This window comes from Pongo abelii, chromosome 9 (assembly GCF_028885655.2).
Source record: "Pongo abelii isolate AG06213 chromosome 9, NHGRI_mPonAbe1-v2.0_pri, whole genome shotgun sequence".
NCBI lineage: Eukaryota > Metazoa > Chordata > Mammalia > Primates > Hominidae > Pongo > Pongo abelii.
Window position 1 is genome coordinate 59,619,000 of NC_071994.2, and position 18,134 is coordinate 59,637,133.

At 52.1% G+C, this 18,134-nt stretch overlaps 1 protein-coding gene across 1 annotated transcript in view; it reads right to left on the reverse strand.

Annotated features, from left to right (window-relative positions):
- Positions 1-18,134, reverse strand: part of OTOG (otogelin) — a 101,235-nt gene that overhangs the window by 39,710 nt on the left and 43,391 nt on the right. Inside the window, exons 25-33 of the mRNA XM_054525862.1 lie at positions 16,064-16,202; positions 14,307-14,441; positions 13,877-14,023; positions 13,467-13,586; positions 11,471-11,587; positions 10,618-10,774; positions 7,926-7,952; positions 4,806-4,973; positions 1,001-1,279 (exon numbers count right to left, since the gene is read on the reverse strand). Coding sequence (XP_054381837.1) covers positions 1,001-1,279; positions 4,806-4,973; positions 7,926-7,952; positions 10,618-10,774; positions 11,471-11,587; positions 13,467-13,586; positions 13,877-14,023; positions 14,307-14,441; positions 16,064-16,202 — 1,289 coding nt within the window. The remainder of the gene's footprint in view (positions 1-1,000; positions 1,280-4,805; positions 4,974-7,925; positions 7,953-10,617; positions 10,775-11,470; positions 11,588-13,466; positions 13,587-13,876; positions 14,024-14,306; positions 14,442-16,063; positions 16,203-18,134) is intronic.

Genomic DNA, 18,134 nt, shown 5'->3' on the forward strand with positions numbered 1-18,134 from the left:
CCAGTCCTCACAGCACACTTCCGAGACAAATATCCCCATTCCACAGGTGAAGAAACCAAGTCAAGGAGATGAGGGTTCTCCTCCAAGTATCTAGGACCAGGGTCAGGATTTGAACTCAAGGCTGTCCAGCTTCAAAGCCTGGGCTCATGCCACTCTGCCCAAGTGTCTTCCGGAGAGGGACACAAATACTCCCATCATGAGCAAGTCTTGTCATCATGGCCAGCGATAAATCTGTCCCATGTCAAGTTCAAGGGCAGACTCGATAACTGACCGCTGAAGGGAAGAATGAGCTCACCCAGCCCTGGCTTGGGTGGGGTGGGTGATGAAATAAGGAGGCTGGCTGAAGACACATTTACGTATGTGTACATGCAAATGGATCCGTCCACAGACACAAGTACCCCCAAGCCCCATGCAAGACAGAGAAAACAGTGAAGAAATTATGATCGCCTTCTCCAGGGTTTAGGCAGAGAACAATATTTTGGGGACAGACACACCTGGCAGGGCAGGCCCTGGACCCTCTTGGCGTTGGTGGAAGGTCGGGGAGTTGCCCCATCCCTGTCCAGGGGCTTGGGCCTTCCATTGAGAGACTAGGTTGCTGGCCCCCAGACCTATCCCCGTTGTGCATGAACTCATGGGGCAGACATGTGACCTCATCAGCAAGAAAACTGAGCCAGCAGCTAAGTATGCTGCAGCCAGGATCACACCTCCCCTCACTCCCACAAAGGCTGCTATATTTTTAGACTGTGTAATTGGCCTGTGGCAGTAGGCAGGACCCAGGAAATTGGCTGGACCCGAAGCACACTGTCCGTGGCTCCCTAAGCCATCAACATGGAGGCCAGGCCACCTCTCATCTCAGGTGGCACCCATGTGACCCCCTGTGCCAGGAGAAGGAGGATTCTGCCTCTTAGGGGCAATTGGAAGGGTGAAGTGGGGACAGGGTGGGAAGAACAGTGGACTGAGAGGGCCAAGGGGCCGAGGGCAATGGCAGGGGGTCACCTACCCAGAAGGCGGAAGAGTGTGCCCCGGCGGAACACCTCTGTGTGTTTGTACAGCCGCAGGGCCAGCACCAGGCCCGACGCATACAGGAAAGAGCTGGGCTTGGCCAGGGACTCCAGGGCCACCAGGCCTGCCTGCCATGTCCCCCGGTGCAGCAAGAAGGAGGCATGCTGTTGGAAGGTGTCACGGCCCTGCCACTTAGCCAGCTCCAGAGACCCATTGGCTGTGACGTGAAGGAAGAAGTTGGGTCTGTCTGCTGCCTCCAGGGACACCACATCTGGGTCTGCAGAGAACCACACGGGGAGGGTCAGTACAGGCAGAGGTCCAGACTGGTGGGCTGCGGGAACAGCATCCTGGCACACATCTGCTCTCTCAGCGACTCTGGACAGCAGCACGCCTGCAGACCAGCAGGCCCTGCCCCCTACGCCAGCCCCCAGCCCACCTACTCTGCCCGCCAGCTGCCCCTCCGCTCACACCATCTCTGCCTGAGGGCGAGCGGAGGCTTAGAGACCCCCCAACTGCTGAGCCTTGGGAAGGTAACTGAACTATCTCCTTCCCTCCCCTTTGCACCCCTCTTTCCGTTCTTCCCTCCTTCTACAAACATGTTTGAGTGCCCTCAATGTACCAGGCACTATTCTAGACACCCAGGATCCATCAGTGAATACAATAGAGGCAACTGCCCTGATGGGGTTGCATTGCATTAGACATGTGGGGCACACTGAAGGTTGGTGATTTGCCAGGCTATAAGGTCCCCAGCTTGGTCCTGCTCCTCACAGAATCCCACAGGGCCAGCATTGGCAGCCCTTCATCCAACTCATAGATAGGGAGAGGGTCCCAGAGAGAGAGAGAAAGGAGCTTGCCCAGAGACCCAAAGCTTGTCTCTGTCCTCTCTCTCTGGTCTCCAGAACTGCCCAGTTCTAGGGCATGGGGGCTTGATGCCTGGTGGGCAGTTTCACCTGCACAGGGCCTTATGGGTCTCCTCAAGTCCCAAATCCACAAGCAGGTGCAGGGAGTGAGCACGGGGCGGGAATCCCAGCTCACCACCCTGGCTGTGATGTGGGCAAGCGCATTCATGCCTGGGCTGTTGGAGGGATCATCAACGAGGTGTGTGTGAAGCACCTGGCACAGCCTGGTGCTGGGTGGGTGCATCTTCAGCCCCTTCCATGTGTCCCCTGTGTCCACAGAAGGGACGATAGTGTCCCTGTTACACCTCCCTGGGAAGCTGCGAGAAGACGGCAGGTAATGGAGACAGACTTCATTATTCATGTTAATAATCACAGCTGCTGTTTACACATGACTTACTACATGCCAGGCACTGTGCTAAGCAAGCTGGTTACCTGCAGGTTATGAAATTCCTACGAGAACCCTGTGAAGTGAAAAATATTTTCATTCAGCAGCAAATATTTACTGAGTGCCTGCTGTGGGCCAGGCCCTGTTCTAGGCACTGAGGCCACAATAGGGAGCAAAATGATGAAAATTCTTGCCCTCATGGAGCTCACCATCCTGGGGGCTGTGGGGTGGAGAGAGAATAAATTTCTACGACAGGTTAAAAGGTGGTGATATCACAATTCCCCTTTTACAGAGGAGGGACTAGAGACCCAGAGTCACACTGATGGCAGATGAGGGAGGCAGGGCTGGATGCAGGCAGGCTGAGGCCAGAGCCCAGCTATCTTCACCACCACACAGCCGGCCCCACCCATGGGATGCAGGCGTGGGCATGGGCAGTCCAGCATGGGAGGGCACTGAGTCCCAGCCCCAGCCCACTCCACCGGATGCGTGACCTCAGGCAAGTCACTTCTCCTCCCTGGGCCTTGGCTTCCTCCTTCAAGAAGACAGGGTTGGGCCAGATCAATGCTTCTCCACTGTTTTCCCTGCCATCCTCCTAATAGGGCAGAGACCTTGAGATGCAGAGTCCCGGGGCTATACTGTAAATATTCGAGTGACTTCACCTGCCATCCTCTGTATTTCTTGTTTAATGTCTCGGTTTGGAAGGCAGCATGGCAGAGGAGTTTGAATGAAAGACTCTGGAGCCAAACGGCTGGCACCTGTCACTAACAAGCACTGCGCCCCTGGGTAAATCACCTAATCTCTCTGGGCCTCAGTTCCCTCATCTGTAGATTGGGAAAATAATAGTCCCTACCTCCTAAGATTGTCATGAGGATTAAATGAGTTGCTATACATGAAGTGCTTAGAACAGTGCCGGCACATGAGAAGTCCTACAGAAGGGCAACCTATGATTATTAATAAATAAGTAACCTCCCCCCACAAAAATCTTCAGGTAACACTAGCACCCCAGTGACCTGTGTCAGGCTGTGGTGGTGACTCCCCAGAGTGGGAAGCCTGGGCCTCAGTGACTGCTGAGTCCTCCCCTCTGTGATGTTTCCTGCTCTCCACTTCTTCGCATAACCATCTTTCCCATCCTTTAAGGCCCAACTCAAGGGACACTTCCTCCACGTAGCCACCCTAGGTCCCACCTGGAAGGCACCTTTCCTTGGCTGCCCAGGACCCTGGGCACAGCCCAGAAGAAACAGTATGGGATGGGAGAGGGAGGAGCTTGGGTCCCCACTGGGCCCATGAGACCCAGGCCTGACTCTGAGACGGAGCCTGGACTGGAGCGCCTCTGGGATCCTGCTCCCAGTGACGTTCTCTAAGGCCAGGTGACTCCGGGGTCCTGCTTAGCATGCCCATAAACCTAGTGGAAAGGTAACAACCCCCTGGACTACACATTACCTACTAGATTAAAATACTGGATGGAGAACAGAAAAGCCTCACTAAGCAGATGGCCTGCCACATCTGGAAGGTGGTGAGACACCCTTCGTCAGGCAGGAACGCACGGATCTGGGGATCAGAAATGTTTAGGGAGGAAGTGCTCTCTTTGGGGGTGGTGCTTCTGGCTGTCCTGCGGCCCAGTGCCTGACTCCTCACTCCCAGGCCTCCTTGTGCAGCTACGTGATTCTGCCAGGTACCACCTACCTCACCCAGGCTCACACCACCGTGAACATCACCTATAGCTAGGGATGTTGGCCGTGCCTGGGGCTGGGAGGGAGCCAGGATGTCCCTTCACCTCCACAAAGCCCTTCCATGGCTCCCCATTGCCCTCAGGATAAAGTCCCAAATCCTGAGCTTAGCTTACTAAGAAAGAAGTTTCCCTTCCTGACTCCTTCTTACTCTCAGGGGAACATCCTCTATTTTAACAAGCCTCTCCTGACTCTAAGACTGAGTTGGGGGCCCCTCCCCAGTGTTCTCACAATGCTGTGACTGCCTTTGGGCACGTCTGTCTCCTCGATGGGACTGTGGGCTTCTGATGGGCAGGGACCTTGTCTCTTGTATCCCTGATTTCCCAGTACCTGGCTCTGTGCTTGGCATGGGATTAGGACTCAGTGAAAGGGTGGGAGGCAAGAAGAGAGGTGGAGGGAGAAAGGGAAGAGAGGAGGGAAGAAGGGAGAGAGGGAGGGAGGGTGAGAGAGGAAGGGAGGGAGGGTGAGAGAGGAAGAGAGGAAGGAGAAGGAGGAGCATGAGGAGGGAGAGCTGCCGCTTGGCTTCTCTGGAACACAGCTATTGCATACAGCAAGGTACAGAGGCACACCTGGGCCTTGACTGCACTGGCGGTTAGGGGAGCAGATGGAGAGCATCTCTGCAGAGGAGAAGAAGCTGATCCAGAAGACACACCTTCTCAACTGGAAGAGGGGCACTTGTCGGAGCCCCCATTTCCCTGGCCACTACAGATACTTAGGGCCTTAGCACCCTCCCCTCCTCCAGCACCCTCCTGCCTCCCAGAAGAGCTGGAGTGGGACTGGGGTGGACCTTACCATGAGCCTTGGCCTTGTACAGAGCAGCTGTCAGCAGGAAGCTCACAATGTCCGCTGGGGCCACATCCTCTGTCCTCACTAGGACTATGTCATCGCCCACCGCCTTCATGCCCACCAGGGCACCACCGGCTGCCAAGCTGGACAGCTGATAAGGGCCCTTACCTAGCACTGGAGAGAAGAGGCCCCATCAGCAGCCTGGCCCCCCTGGCCTGCCCACCTCCCATACCTCCTGCCCTACCCCTTGGCAGCCGTGGGGTGGGAGGGCAAGCTACCAAGGAGGAACTCTTGACGGTGTCCTTCATCCCAGATCTCAGGGACCTTGATGACCCTGAGAAGGAAGGGACAGGATTCCCAGGCTGCCAGCCCCTGAAAGGAACAGACCCACTGCACGGGCTGCCAGCCCCTGAAAGGCGCAGACCCACTGCACGGGCTGCCAGCCCCTGAAAGGCGCAGACCCACTGCACGGGCTGCCAGCCCCTGAAAGGCGCAGACCCACTGCACGGGCTGCCAGCCCCTGAAAGGCGCAGACCCACTGCACGGGCTGCCAGCCCCTGAAAGGCGCAGACCCACTGCACGGGCTGCCAGCCCCTGAAAGGCGCAGACCCACTGCACGGGCTGCCAGCCCCTGAAAGGCGCAGACCCACTGCACGGGCTGCCAGCCCCTGAAAGGCGCAGACCCACTGCACGGGCTGCCAGCCCCTGAAAGGCGCAGACCCACTGCACGGGCTGCCAGCCCCTGAAAGGCGCAGACCTACTGCACGGGCTGCCAGCCCCTGAAAGGAGCAGACCCACTGCACGGGCTGCCAGCCCCTGAAAGGCACAGACCCACTGCACAGTGCCTGAATCACTCCACAGGGAGCCAAGGAAGAAGGCCACCCACAGGGAGCACCTGGGCCCCCCAGTGTCTCTCCACAGCCTTCCCACTGCCTGAAACTTCACCATTACAGCCACTGATCTATTCAAGGTCCCCTCTGGAAGAAGACATCAGACCCGGTTTCTGTCCACCCCAGGCCTGAGGGTTGATAAACCTGTTAGTGCTTAATTACTTCAAACACGTGTCACTGTTGAGTCTTTAGAATTCCTGTGGTTGTCAGTATAGGTTGGCACAGACCATGGGCTTCCTGGACAATCACCTTGTAAGGCTCTTCCTGCCTCTGCTGTGCCCCCGCCCTCCAATGCCTCCTCCCCATGGCTGCTGAGCTGCCCTCCCAGCCACGCCCCCTGGTGGGATGCACCAGTGGCTCTCCATGGCCCTCAGGACAGACTCTAAAGAGCCCAGCTTGAATTCAGAAGCCCTTCAGCCCTCAGCCCCTGCCCACCTCCCCCACTCCCCCCACGCCCTGGCTCCTGCCATGCTGAACTTCTCTTGCTCTTCCTGGAAGGAGCAGTGGTGTTATTTCCCAGCTCACATCTCATCACACCGTTCCACCCACTCAGAGTAGTCCTCCCCGTTTTGTGCCTGGCAAACGCCTACTCAACCTCTGGGGCCCAGCTCAAATGTCACCTCCTTGTGAAGCTCTCCCTGCACCCTCTCCTGCCACATGCAAATGTTGTCCCTCCTCCTCTGTGCCCCACCAGCTCTTGGAGCATGGCACACACCAGTTACCGCTCTTCGGATGAGGATCTGGATGAGAGGTCCACATCTGTCACCCCCACTAGATGGGAGACAAGCAGTGCTGGCTGTGCTGGCAAATGGCTAACAATGAGCTCTCAAACAAAAAAAAGGTGGTTTGTAGGGCTTGCGGATTTCCATGGCGTAAACACTCCCACCAGGGGTCAACTGGAAACTACCAGCTGAATGTGGAGTTAGGAACACAATGGGTGCTAGAGAGGCGGCGTGAGCCCGCTCTGCACACCGCTATGACAGGACTCAGAGACCACTGACTTCCCAACACCTGGCGGGCCTGGACCAGAGCAAATGCTAGTAGAACGGAGCAAGGATGGGTGAGTGGGTGGGTGGGTAGGTGGAAGATGCTAGAAACAGCTTGTCCTTTGCCAGTTACTGCCACCCAAAATGCCATGGAAGAGAGAAAACGAAACAGCTCCATCTTGCTGAAATGTCTTGCCTGATGTCAGACAGATCCTGTCTGTCCCAGGGACCACAGTTCCCCCATTGCAGGCTCATTCCTTTACCAGTTGAAGGTCTGGGGCTGTCAAGAGCCCCTGGGAACTAGCATTTTGGCAGAACTGCAGTCCTGTGGATACTCATGCTACACCCTGGTCCGGCCGCCATCTCGCAGGCCCCCAGATGGTATCCTGTCTCCAGTCTCTCCTCTCCACTTCACCCACCACACTCAAGCCAAAATCTGATAATGCAGGCAACTGAGGACAAAAACCCTGGGCCTCTGCCCACATAGGCCTGCTCCTGGCAGCACAGTCCCTGGAGGAGGGTCGGGGATTGGAAGTCAAAGGCGAACAGCACTGAGGACCAGATGAGCATCTCACTCTGCCAAGGTCTGACCCTGGCCCAACTGGATGAAGTTCAGTGCTAAAAACTACTCCTGGGCAGCCCTTCTCTACCCCCACCCACCTAATCCCGGTGATTAAATTGATGAATTGGCTCTAAACTGGACATTAACCTCCCCTGGGTCTTTGGTTATGACCCGTGTTTTCACCCTCGTTAATCTAAATGTCAGAGCATCTCCCGGAACCCTGCGACCTTGGCTGAGTTTGAAGATGAATGTGGCAGGCCACATGTTTTGTTCCACCCATAGTCAGAAAGGGCAGTTTGTGTCTGCTTTTGCCAAAAGCTAATCTTCAGGGAACCCAAGGTGATGTTCTGTGGGCCTGATGAGCTAGATTATGAAGGCGGAGGAGCTGGCGCATCAGTGAGAATGGGGTTTTTCCTTCCTGGTGGGGCTGCCCTGCCGAGCACAGTCCCCAGGAGCTGGCCTGCCTGGGCCCCGGACAGGGGCTGCAGGAACTGCTGAGGATAGAGGTGCAGGACACCCCTGGGCCCTGCACTGTCAGGGCTCTCTCTGCATGATGGGGGCCCTCCCAGCCTGGGTCACGGCTCTTCCAGGGCCAGCAGCACCTCGGGATGGCTGATGCTGTGTGGCATCAGAACAGGGCTGGCAGTGCCTGAGCCCCTGAGACTCTGCGTGGGGAGGAGGGGCTTACCTTTGTTAAAGAAGTCACAGTCATACGCTGAAAGAGAGAGAACAGGGACTTTCTGAGAGCCAGCCCAGAGCCTGGAACAGACAGACAGAGCCAAGGCTCCCAGCATCCCAGCCTCCCTTCTTCCCCAAGTGCTGGGACTGGCCTGCCTCCCACATGTCAAGATTTGGGAATGGTCATGGATGCAGATGTCTTAAGTGGAGGAAATAGAATGGCTCCTTTCTGGGCCGACAGCACGAGGCTCAAAGACTGGCACACAGTAGGCACCTCAGCGATGTGTCAAGTAGATGAACAAACAAATGTATGAATGTTGAAAAGAAGCGGGTGTATTTTGTGCGGCGCCAAAGAGCAGGATTAGAACCAAGGGGTGGGAGTTTTAATCAGAAATGTTGCGGAAGGCCCCCAGAGGAATGCAAGCACAAGATGGAGGTTGGTCTTCCAAGAGCCTTGGGTGGGAAGGGGACCAGGAGCCCCCAGCACCCCCGGCTTCTTCAAGACCCTTGCACTGCAGAGGCGCTTCCACCAGCCAAGCTGTGAGAAGCTTCTGCAAGCGTGAGCTCAGCGTGCCCTCTAGTGGTCATTCCCAGCACCACACCCTGTTCCCCTAGCCCCTCAGCTGCAGATTCTCAGTCCACTGGGGTGTGCCTGGGACCTTGCAGGAGGCCCCTAAAGCCAGCAGCAAAGCCATGAGGAGCCAGGCGGATGGACCTGGGATAAAGCTTAGGAGCAGCATGCTTCACATGTAGGCATGGTCTGAAGAGAGCCACCGACTCACTGCACACCCCAGACCACAAGGTCAATGCATCTGGGGTCACCCTCCAGAAAGAACACTAGGAGTCAGGAGACAGGCCCGCCGTGTGGCTAGGGGCACGTGCCTGCCTCTCCCTCCATCTGCAGACTCAGAAGGCTGAACCAGAAAATTAGAAAATCGCCAAGTTTCTGGTTTCCAGGGTGTACCCAGTCAAGGGGTGGTAGCCGAGAAGAGTCATTAAAAAGCCAGCTCTCTAGAGTCGGACCTGAGTTCAAATCCCACCTCCCTCACTCATCAACTGTGCATACTGGACCAAGTTACCCAACGTCAGTGAAATTTAATGCCCTCCTCTAAGGTGGGACCGCTCCGTACATCTGCCCCATAGACCTGCCAGGGCCTGGACCAGGGTAAGGCAAAGTGCTCATCTTGGATGTGAAATTTAAGGGGCTACCAAAAATCTCAGTAATCAAGATAAATACTATTTTAATGCAATATTTTTAAAACATCAAAATTAATGCAAAAAAATCCATGATAAATAGAATATTACAATTTAAAAATAAAGACAAGATCATTAACAGTCTCCTACTGAGCCAGAGTAGACACTGAGACAAAAGGAAACATTAATACTATTGATCCTTTGATAGTTTGTTCATCACAATATTTTTACAGCAATTTTTATTTTAAAGAAATATTATATTGAAATATTATTTCTCTTGATTACTGCATTTTTGGTGCCCCCTGAAACCTTGTACCCCAGGTAAGCACCTCAATCACCTCCCCCTAGTCTTGCATATTAAATGAAGTAATGCACATAGGCACAAGGCCTGGCACATAGTGGACCCTCAGCAAATGTCCTTCTGCTCCAACTTCTTCCTTTGGCATCTTGCCTCCAGGCCTCAGGGCTCTGGACATGTCAGTACCCGGGTGTCCGTGAAAAAATGACAACAACTCCCATATTAGCACAGGGCATTGTGCCAAGTGCTGTACATGCAATGCCTTGTTTAAACCACACAGCACCCTACAAGGTAGAAGCAGTCATCTTCACCCCTCTATTACAGATGAAGAGACTCAGAGTGTGAGGAATATGTCCCAGGCCAACTCAGTGGAGCTTGGGGCCAAACTCAGTCAGTCTGACCCCAGAGCGCAAGGCTGTGTAATGGCCATCGCACCCCAAGGTGAGGTGCTTGCACAAGGAAAATCCTTTGGTGCGCGGGAATAAATAAAAAATAATCAGTGAAGAATTTAGCCTTCTTTATATTTTCTTTCATCTTTTAAATATTGATTTTTAAATCTGTTTACATATTTTACATGAAGAGTATATCTATGGATGCATATCTGTGTATGCATATGTATGTGCACAAAATGATTTTACTTGATAGGGGTATGCAATGAAAAGCATCTGCAGACTACCATTACTCTGAATAAACTGATCATCTGTGCTGCCTCTGATGGGACCTGCAAACCTCAGCTGACAAAGGACTTCTATATTCATCACGCAATTTGGTCCTCAGAGTCGACCTGGGGGGCAGGTCTATTCCTGTTTCTCAGACAAGAAAATTGAGCCCCAGAGAGGTTGGGTGAGTTGTTTGAAGTCACATAGCTTGCAAGTGGTAGCTCTGGGTCTAGGCTCCTGACTCTTCTAACAAAGTGGCTACGAGCACGGGTTCCCATTGGACTCTCTAGGGATGAACCCTGGCTCCACCACAAACCTTGAGCATGTTATTGATCTCTCTCTAGGCTGTTTCTTCAACTGTAAAATAGGAAATATATAGCCCTGTTTCAAAGAGTAGTTGTAAGAATTCAATGAATAACACGCCCAAAGCAGCTGGTGCTTGGTACATTCTGAGTACTCAGTAAATGCTAGACAGACTGCCAGTACCCCTAGGGCATGCCTACAGGTGACACTCTACTCTGTCCCCTCGGGTGATTGTCTAGGACACTCACGGCAGAGGTGGGGGGTTCGCCAGTCAACAGCCACCCCATGCTGGCAACACTGGTGGGCATAAGCGGAGACGCTGGCACAGAAGCACTCACAGTCACCACCCCGGCTGCAGCCACATGTGTCCGTCAGGCAGTTTGAGTAAAACCAAGTGACATCAACCTGGAGAAGGTCAGAAGTTAGAGGTCAGAGGACAGATCCCAAATGTCAGATCTGCATCTTTTCAGCTGATGACTACCGGAACCAACATGAAGGGACCACGGGATAAGGTGAGCTATCCTGTCTCATGAGGTGTGAAGGGAGAAGGACAAGGAAGCGGGAACTCCATGGTCCAGGCAGATGCCCACTTTTGAGAACTAAGCTCTCTTCTCTCCTGAGTCTGGGCTGTTTGATCCAGGAGCCGAGAGTAGCTGAACAGGGGTAGAGCCTGAACTGCCTAGTCAGGGCCAGAGCCAGCCAAGGCCAATCTGACAGCAGCCTTCAAGGCCTGCAGGGTGCCATGCAGTGCTGAGCCCTAGCCTCCTCTGTGTGCACTGAAGCAGAACAGGCAATAGGTGGTGCCTCAGCTTGAGGGCTTTGGGTCCACCATTTAGAAGAACTTCATGATAAGGAGGAAGGGCCAGATCAAGATGGGCTTGAAAAGGGCACAAGCTCTGTTTGCCTGGCTGTCTGTGCCTGGTCATCTGGGGAAATAGGACGGACTCATCTGAGCTGGCTGGAGGCAGGGGAACGGCAGAGGCAGATCTTCCCTGGAGATCTGAGCTGTCTCCTCTGAGACATGGGGGAGTCTGAGAGCTGAAGGGATCCCAGGAAAATGGAGGGGGCACTCGGGAGGGGCCGAGGCTGGGGTCCACTCACCACAGGGTGGCAGATCTCAAACACCTCACTGAGCAGGATGCTGCACTCCTTCTTGGCAAATGGTTCTCGGAGAGGATTCAGGACACACATATCCCGAGGATCGAGGGCGTCTGGGCACTGAGGGGCAAAGGCAGGGCTGTTGACCTCCCTACTTGCCAAATGCCTGTTGCCTGACATGACAGACAGATTTTAGGGTGGCCGCCATGATCCTTGCCCCCTGATATTCATGTCCTTGTAAAATCCTCTCCCCTTGAATGTAGAAGGGACCTATGCCTTGCCTCAAACCAACCGAATATGGCCCAGGTGATGGGATGGACGTGACCATGTGTATGTGATCACACGATTCCCAACATGAGATCCCAGAGCCCATCTTGCTGGAGTCTCTCCCTTGCTGGCTGTAAGGAAGCAAGCAGCCATGCTGGGGGACCCCACATGGATGGAGGTGTCAGTGGTCTCTTGGAGCTAAGGGTGGTCTCTGGCCAAAAGCAGGCCCAAAATATGGAAGCTCCCAGTCCTACAGTTGCAAGGAGCTGAATGTAATCAACAACCATGTGAGCAGATGAGGATGCAGTTCCTTCCCCAGTAGAGCCTCTAAATGAGAGCCCAGCCCTGGCTGACACCTTGATTGCAGCCTTGTGAGACACTAAGCAGGGAACCAAGTCCACCGTGTCCTGACTCCTGGCCCACAGAAACTGAAATAATATATGTGTGTTGTTTAATGCCACTAAGTCTCATAAAATTGTTACATAGCAGTAGATAACTAATACAGATGTTTCCAATGTCTGCTGAATCTCCTTTCTTAGACTACATTTTCACTGGAGAACCCCATGGGATGCCGAATGGGATTAGCAAGAGAGAAATATGATGTATATGGGGGTGTGGGGACAACAAGGGTTAGTCACCCACTGAGCTTCTCTAAAATGGGGGTGTGTTAGGGCGCACTTTTCAGAGGCTGTGGGAACCCTTGTCCCACCTCAGGATTTCAGAGGCTGTGGGAACAGCCCTGCCCCACCTGGAGCAGTTGAACTCCAGGCCATGCCCAACTGCTTCCATTACCCCAGTCTACACAGGTTCATCTCCGTGTACTTCCCAGCAGGGCATTAAGATCACTAAGTCCAGGAGAGGCAAATATGTAACACTCATATCACCACTCTCCACTGCTGCTCCTATGGCAGACATAAATAATCAATCACAGTCCTCCTTCCAGCTGAACTTGATACAGATCTTGGATGTTCTCAACATAGCTCCCACGCAGTCTCTTTTGACCAGTCAGAGTTGTCACATGAAGTGAAATCTATTCATCAGCCCTCTCTTGGCCCAGTCCCCTCTCTTTGCAGAGGATTGCAGAGATGGGACTTACTCAAGGTCACCCAGAAAGTCAATGGATGACCCAAGACAAGAACCCAGGTCTCCTGCTCTCAACTCAGTGCTGTTTCCCCCACAGCTCACAGATTGGCAGCCTCAGTTAGACATCTCTCAGACTGTCTGTTGGGCAGACCCCCTCATTTCTATCTCTGCTAGTGTTGTCCTTCCTCTCAGAGACCTTATCTCTGATATATTCATCTATTTAAGCATGGCCAAGCCTTTAAGTGCCAGTACCACTCTCATCTCCTTCAGGAAGCCTTCCCTGATTGCCTCAACCCACCTCAGTCTCTCTTGGTCTCTTCTCTGTGCCAGACCTAGTGCCAGGCACTGGGGGGCATCATCATGAGTGACCATCTCTCCTGGAACAGACTTTATCACCTTCCCAACCCTCCACTGCCCTACCAGGGCTTAGTCCAGGGTAGGGTGGGCAGCTGGATTTGTGAGACAAGACGATGCATGATCTTTGGGCCATAGGACAGAGTCTAGGGCTAGGGATGCAGTCAGAGGCTGAGAGAACATTGCAGGAGAAACCTCACACCAGCATCCCTCTTTCCTGACCTTGGGCCAGGTTCAGAGCTGGAAGCGCCCATCTGAGTGAGGGGCATAAGCCAGCCTGGAAGAGAGGCTTTACCTCAACTGCAGCCCAACTGCTGCCAAACTCCTGGGGGTTAGTTAGCTCTAGGTTCTCCGGGGTCCTCATCTCATTGATGGTTTTTAAGTCAAAGTTCCCACAGAGGCCCGCCAGCTGGCCCTGAAAGGAGAGAGGACACCATGGTCAGTTGCAGGCCTGCCAGGGGTGAGCCGCGGGCAGAGGGGTCACCATGAGCCCAGGAGTCTATCATAGACCTAGAAGCCACTGCTGAGGTCACAGTTTGAAGAGGGATGGAGCAATGTCAGAGGAGAAGGGGCCCAGAGCAGGGTGGAGGAGAGAACAGAGGCATGCTCTTCTTGGCTCCTCAGGGAGGGTACAGCTCACCCAAGGACACCCAGGGCTTGGCTCAGCCCCAGGCAGGAGCAGAAGGTCACTGCTCATGTAAGTACCTGCCACTGAGGCCCAGCCTGGACGTGCACTGTGGTTCTCTGGTCCCACAAGAGGGTGACGTGCTCCCGTGGGAAATGCACCAGTGTGAAAAATCCCACTCGCCACGTGTGGACCTCCTGCTTGTCATCCAGGAAGCTCTCTGGACTCTAGAGGGACAGAGATGGTCAGTCCTGAGCCCAAGTGCTCCCTACCGCCCAGGTCAGCTATGCCTGCGGCCTGGCCCTCACCAATGCCTCTGCCTCCCTCATACCCTGACATTGGCCTCTGTGTTCCTGACCCTGGCCAAGAGGAATTCAGTCTGGGCTCCTAACTCAGTGGCTCTCCAAGAGAAACTGCTGTGGTAAGAAAGCCAATCCTCAGCCCTCTTCTGCCCCAACCCCTGGTAACCTGTAAATTGTCTACACAACCTTCACAGGTACTGAGCCTTACAGGATTTCCAGAGTCATCATCAAAGACAATGAGTGAGTTCCCAACGTTGATGGAAATAAATTTCCTGCAGATCATGCCAGAGCTGTAGCAGTTCACATTCTCTACAATCACAGAGAAGCTGACATCTGACGTGCTCTGAGGAGAGAATAAGCGAGTCCAATAAAACAAGGGAGAAAGGAGATCCTGCCAAGAGGTACAGAGGTGGAGGAACACGCACTCCGAAGTGGCTTTCAATCCACTTCCACTTTGCGTTAGCTGAGCTGTGTGACTTTGGGCGACTTCTGTTCTCTGAAGCTGTTCTGGTTTTGGATGCCTAGTGCAGTGTTTAACATGTGGTGACTCTCCAAAATATCTGATGAATGAATGTATTAATAAATATATAATAGAGATGATTGTGTTGATAGGGTATGGAGAAGAGGCACTGTCTCACATACATCCTTGATGCTAGTGTAAGCTTTTTGAAGGGGAATTTGCTGGCATCAAATATTTTAAATGTATATAGCTTTTTATACAGCAATTCCACTTCTAAGAACCTGGGGATACATCCACACAGGTATTCACTGCAGCACTTAAATATTGGAGACAACCTAAATGCCCATCGATGGGGAAAAAATAAAGCAAACTAGAGGGCATTATTTCTGTAGAATTCTACACAGTTGTTCAAAAGAAAAAAGTGTGTACCAACTATATGAAATCAAGTCCAAGGTATCCTCTTAAGTGAAAAAAGCACATTGTAGAATCTTATTCACATAAACTAAACAAAGTGTGTGTGTGTGTGTGTGTGTGCATGTGCGTGTGTCCATGTCTCACAGAAAAATGTTCTTGCAGGATTCATCCCTGACTGGAGTGGTTATTCAACAGGAGATAGGAACAGAAGAGATGGGAAGGGGAATATTTGTTTTTAATATACACTGCATTAACCTTTAAAACTTTTTAAATAAAATGAGGTCAATTACCTTCATCTTGTGGAGTTACTGCAATTATGTGAAAGACCCCAGTACAGTGCCTGCCCTATAGGTAGGATTCCTTCCATAAAAGGTTTTGTCATCATTATTATTATATGTTATTTTTATTATTGATGTTAGTCTTATAAGATGAGATAGGCTATTAGCAAAACCAAGGTCCCCCGGGTGACACTCCTCCACCACGTCAGTGCCCGTTCCTTCTAGGGTAGGGATCCTGCCTTCACTGTGCACCCCACATCACCAGTTTTCTTCCTCCAGGTGAGCTGAAAATTATAACCTGTGACTCCTTTAAGCACCGCAACTCTCCAGTCAGATTTCTTGGTCAAACTTGATCCCAGCTCTACCACTGACTGCTGTGTGACCTTGGGCAAGTTACCTAACTTCCCTTAGCCTGAATTGTTACATCTATAACATGCGCTCCATAAACTTTACCTTGTAAAGCTGCTGTGATATTTAAGTGAAATAATCCACAAAATATGGCTCAATAGACCCCTAGGTACGTAATAAAGCTCGAAAAGCATTAGCTCTTGCTATTATAGACAGAAAAAAGCATTGGGACCCAATAGAGCAAGATTATAACGGTGAGCAGACAGGCAGTGTGGTATCTCAGGACTGGTGAGCTCCGTCCAGCCCCGAGCTTGGGTCTCAGCACTTCTTCCAGTCTGTAAATAGCCCCACCTCAGGGCTTAGATCCCCGACCACCCAATTCTGCATCAAACTGGAGTCCAGAGCACCAGAGTGCCCTGACAGCTGTGCATGGAGCCAACTGGGCAGAAACATCTGGGAACTCACCTTGACCAGGTGCACTTTGCATGCCCCCACGAAGTCAAACGGGAGCCCATCAAACGTGCGGTAATGTCGGTCACCATAGGCAGTGCAGGTGGAGGCGCAAGGGTGGAGGGTGCACTGGAATGAGCCCCGCTGGCACACACTGAAAAACACATGCCCCGACCAGCTCGCAGGGCACACCCACCCCATACCTGAATACTCATGACAGAGCCATGGCTTATCGAATGCATGCACACTGTGTCCCTCGGCAAAGAGGTCAACAAACACCAACCTCTAACAGAAGCCTGGAGGGCAGGATTGTGATTTCATGCAGGAGACACCAGGGCTCAGAGAGGTTATGAAACACAGCCAATAAATAATGGACCTGATATATTTAACCCAGATCTATTTAACTCCAAAGTCTATACTCCCTTTACCACTCCATTCATTCACTTACCCATTCATTCAACAAATATTAGGTGCCTACCATATCTCAGGCATTATTCCAAAATTTTGTGATACATCAGTGAATAAAACAAAAAGAAAACCATCTGCTTCTGGGAATGTTTATTCTAGAGGGAGAAGAGATACACGAAATAAAAAATAATAAGGCAGTGAGAGTATGTACTATAGTGCATTAGAAGGCAATGAGTGTTATGGGGGAGCAGGATACAGGTCACTGGGAATGCAGGTGGAGTGGGTTACAATTTTAAATAGGGTGGTTGGAGCATGTGTGAGTAGAGACATAAAGGAGGTGACAGAGTTAACTCCATGGGCATCTGGAAAAAGGGTGTTTCAAACAAAGGGTACAGTCTCTCCAAAGTCTGTGGGGAACACTTGGGAGACAACATGGCTAGAATGGAGAGTGCAAGGGCAAGAGAGTAGAAGAAGAATTCAAAGGGGCAATGGAGGGTCAGGTGACATGGGTCCAATAAGGCCACTGTAGGAAGGTTAGCTCCTGCTAGGAATGAGGGGGGTGGGCATTGGAAGACTTGATCATGGGAATGACACTATGTGATTTATGTTCCACTCTGGCTGCCGCACTGAGCCTAAAGGGGGTCAAGTGGAAACAGAAAGACCAGTTGAGTGGCTACTGCAGCACATCAGGAAGAGATGACGGCAGCCTGGAGCAAGGTAACAGCAGTGGAAACAGGGAGAAGTTGTCAGATTCTGGGTGTATTTTGAAGGTAGAACCAAAGGGATTTGCAGACAGTTTTGATATAGGTAGTGAAAGACAAGACTCGAGGTTGACTCCAGGTTTTTTGGCCTGAGCAACTGGGAGAATGAAGTATTCATCAACTCATATGGGGAAGGATGAGGGAGAAGCAGGTTTGAGGGGGAAGATCAGATGTGCTGTTCTGGACATGTTGAATTTGAGACCTCCATTAGACGTACATATGGTGATGTCAAGTAGGCAGTTGGATGTGTGAGCCTAGAGTTGAGAAGCATGGATTGGATTACAGGTAGAAATCTGGTAGTCCTCTGCCTATGCATGGGCCTTGTAGCCATGAGATTGGGAGAGTTCACCAAGGGAGTGAGTACAAATACAGAGGAGGAGAGGTCCCTTGGGTCGCTCCAATATCAAGAGGTTGGAGAAGAGGAAGAACCAATGAAGGAAGCCGAGAAGGAAAAGGAAGAGAGGTCAGAGGAAAAGCAAGAGGAGGTGGTGTCCCAAAAGCCACGTGAATGAAAGTATCAAGAAGGAGGGAATAATGCAAAAGTGATCAACTGTGTCAAATGCTGCCCACAGGTCTAGGAAGGTGAGGACTGAGAAAGGCTAACTGGGTATGGCAATATGGAAGTTACTGGTGACCTTAGTAGGAATAGTTTTGATGGAATGATGGGGAAAATGCCTGACCAAAAGGGCTTAAAGGGGAATGGGAGAACAGAAAGTTGAAACAGCAAGTATAGAAAAAGTGTTCAGGGAGTTTTGCAATAAAAGGCGAGCAGAGAAATGGAGCAGTTACTAGGAGTTTGTAAGTTTTTCAAATGATATATTTTTATGCAATAGGGATGAGCCAGTAGAGAATGCAAATTGTTTATATGGGAGAAAAGAGGGAGAGATGCTGCAGTGGTTCCCTTAGGTGGGCAAGTG